The sequence below is a fragment of the Cryptomeria japonica genome, chromosome 11 (genome assembly GCF_030272615.1).
Source record: "Cryptomeria japonica chromosome 11, Sugi_1.0, whole genome shotgun sequence".
Taxonomy (NCBI): domain Eukaryota; kingdom Viridiplantae; phylum Streptophyta; class Pinopsida; order Cupressales; family Cupressaceae; genus Cryptomeria; species Cryptomeria japonica.
In genome coordinates, this window is record NC_081415.1 from 384,391,261 (window position 1) to 384,393,125 (window position 1,865).

The 1,865-nt window shown below is 38.6% G+C and overlaps 1 protein-coding gene across 1 annotated transcript; it reads left to right on the forward strand.

Annotated features, from left to right (window-relative positions):
• The first annotated feature begins 1,073 nt into the window (after positions 1-1,073).
• Positions 1,074-1,865, forward strand: LOC131071570 (uncharacterized). The gene has a single exon (XM_058007456.2). The coding sequence runs from the start codon at positions 1,074-1,076 to the stop codon at positions 1,863-1,865; it is 792 nt and encodes a 263-aa protein (XP_057863439.2).

The following is a 1,865-nucleotide window of genomic DNA, read 5'->3' on the forward strand; positions in this document are numbered from 1 at the left end:
CATATTTAAGAATCCATGGCTGATTACAGACCAATTTCGTTGTGCAACTCTTTGTACAAAATCATTTCCAAGTCTATGGTCAATAGATTGAAGTCTATATTGGATAAGCTGATTTCTCTTGAACAACATGGATTCACTCTGAGGAGGTAGATCACAAATAGCATTATAATTGCAGCACAAACCATTCACTCCATGAGTAGAGATTAGAAGCATGGTATGATTGTGAAGCTTGATGTTAGAAAATCTTATGACCGGGTATTTTGGTCTTTTCTGTTTTCCATTCTAGAGCAATTTGGTTTTGATAAAGACTGGATAAAATGCATTAAAAACTGTGTTTCTTCCATTCACTATTCGATCATTGTTAATGGTTTGGTATGTGGTGTTTTTCGAGCCTCTAACGGGTTAAGACAAGGAGATCCCCTGTCGCCTTTTCTGTTTGTTCTGATGGCAGAGGCTCTGGGTAGAAATATCAAAAAGTTAGTAGCCTTGGGAAGATGGAGAGGTGTTTCTATTCATGTAGACCTAAATCCCATTTCTCATTCCCAATTTGCCGATGATACTATTCTTTTTGGAGAAGCCTCGGAGTGGGAAGCAAAGACTTTCAAAGCCTTCTTGGAGGAATATGAGATTGGATCAGGACAAAGCATGAACAAAGCCAAGTTTGTGGTCTACTTCATCAACACCAACAAGAAAACTCAATTTAAAATTGCAAATATTTTAGGATTTCAAATAGGTGAGTTTCTTATCAAATATCTTGGAGTACAACTATCTGCAGGAAGATTCCAAAATAATATTTGGGAGGAGGTGATCAACAAATTCCATTCAAAAATGGTTGTGGAAAAATAATTGGCTCTCTCAGGCCGGAAGGATCCAAATGATCAAATCGGTATTGTCGACAGTACCTATCTATTATATGTCTTGCTTCAGATTATTCTCCAAAGTAGCAAATTATCTTGATGGACTTCTTAAAAAATTCTTGTGGGAAAGGGTTTAAAGACAATAAGAAAATCCCTTTGATACACTGGGATACGACTTGCTTGATCAAAGATGAGGGAGGGGTTGGTCTGAGGAAGATGAATTTGCATAATCTGGCACTAGGTTCCAAGCTGGCGTGGAAAATGTACAAATATCCTCAGAAAATTTGGTGCAAAATTTTATCCAGAAAATATCTTGATTCCACAAAACCGGAAAGAATTTTCACATTAGCGAATTCGAAGGGAGGATCCCCTATTTGGAGATTTATTTGGGAAAGTAGAAGAATTATATCGGAACATTTGACTTGGAAAATTGGTAACGATAAAAAGGCAAGATTCTGGAGAGATTCTTGGAATGGAGATACTCCTCTGGCTGAGGCGTTTGATGACCAAGATTGGGTCAATCAAGTGGAAGCTTCAGTTGGCCCATTTGTGGCAGATTATATGCATCAAATGCCCAAATCCACAACTTTGATTATTTGGAAGAAGGTGGGAGATTGGAATCAGGCAAATGGTAAGAAACTGGAGGAACTGCTCATTAATAAAAAGAAGATTCACTACAATTGTGAAGAGGACAGTCTGATATGGTGTGTGGCCAAGTCAGGTATGTACAAAGTACAATTGGGATATGAGTTACAAAGGCATAGAGAGAAAGATACTAAGTGGCCTGGTGCACTATGTTGGAACAAAAGTGTTCTTCCTAAGGCGGGTGTTTTTTTGTGGATTGCATTACATGGTCGTATTCTTACAGGGGAGAGACTTAAATTAAGTGGCATCTCATGTCCAAGTATATGCACGCTATGCAAGGGGGATGGAGAGATGACTGAGCATTTTCTCTTTTGGTGCCCTTACGCAAAGCAGTGTTGGGATTGGCTACTTGGTTGTTTATAG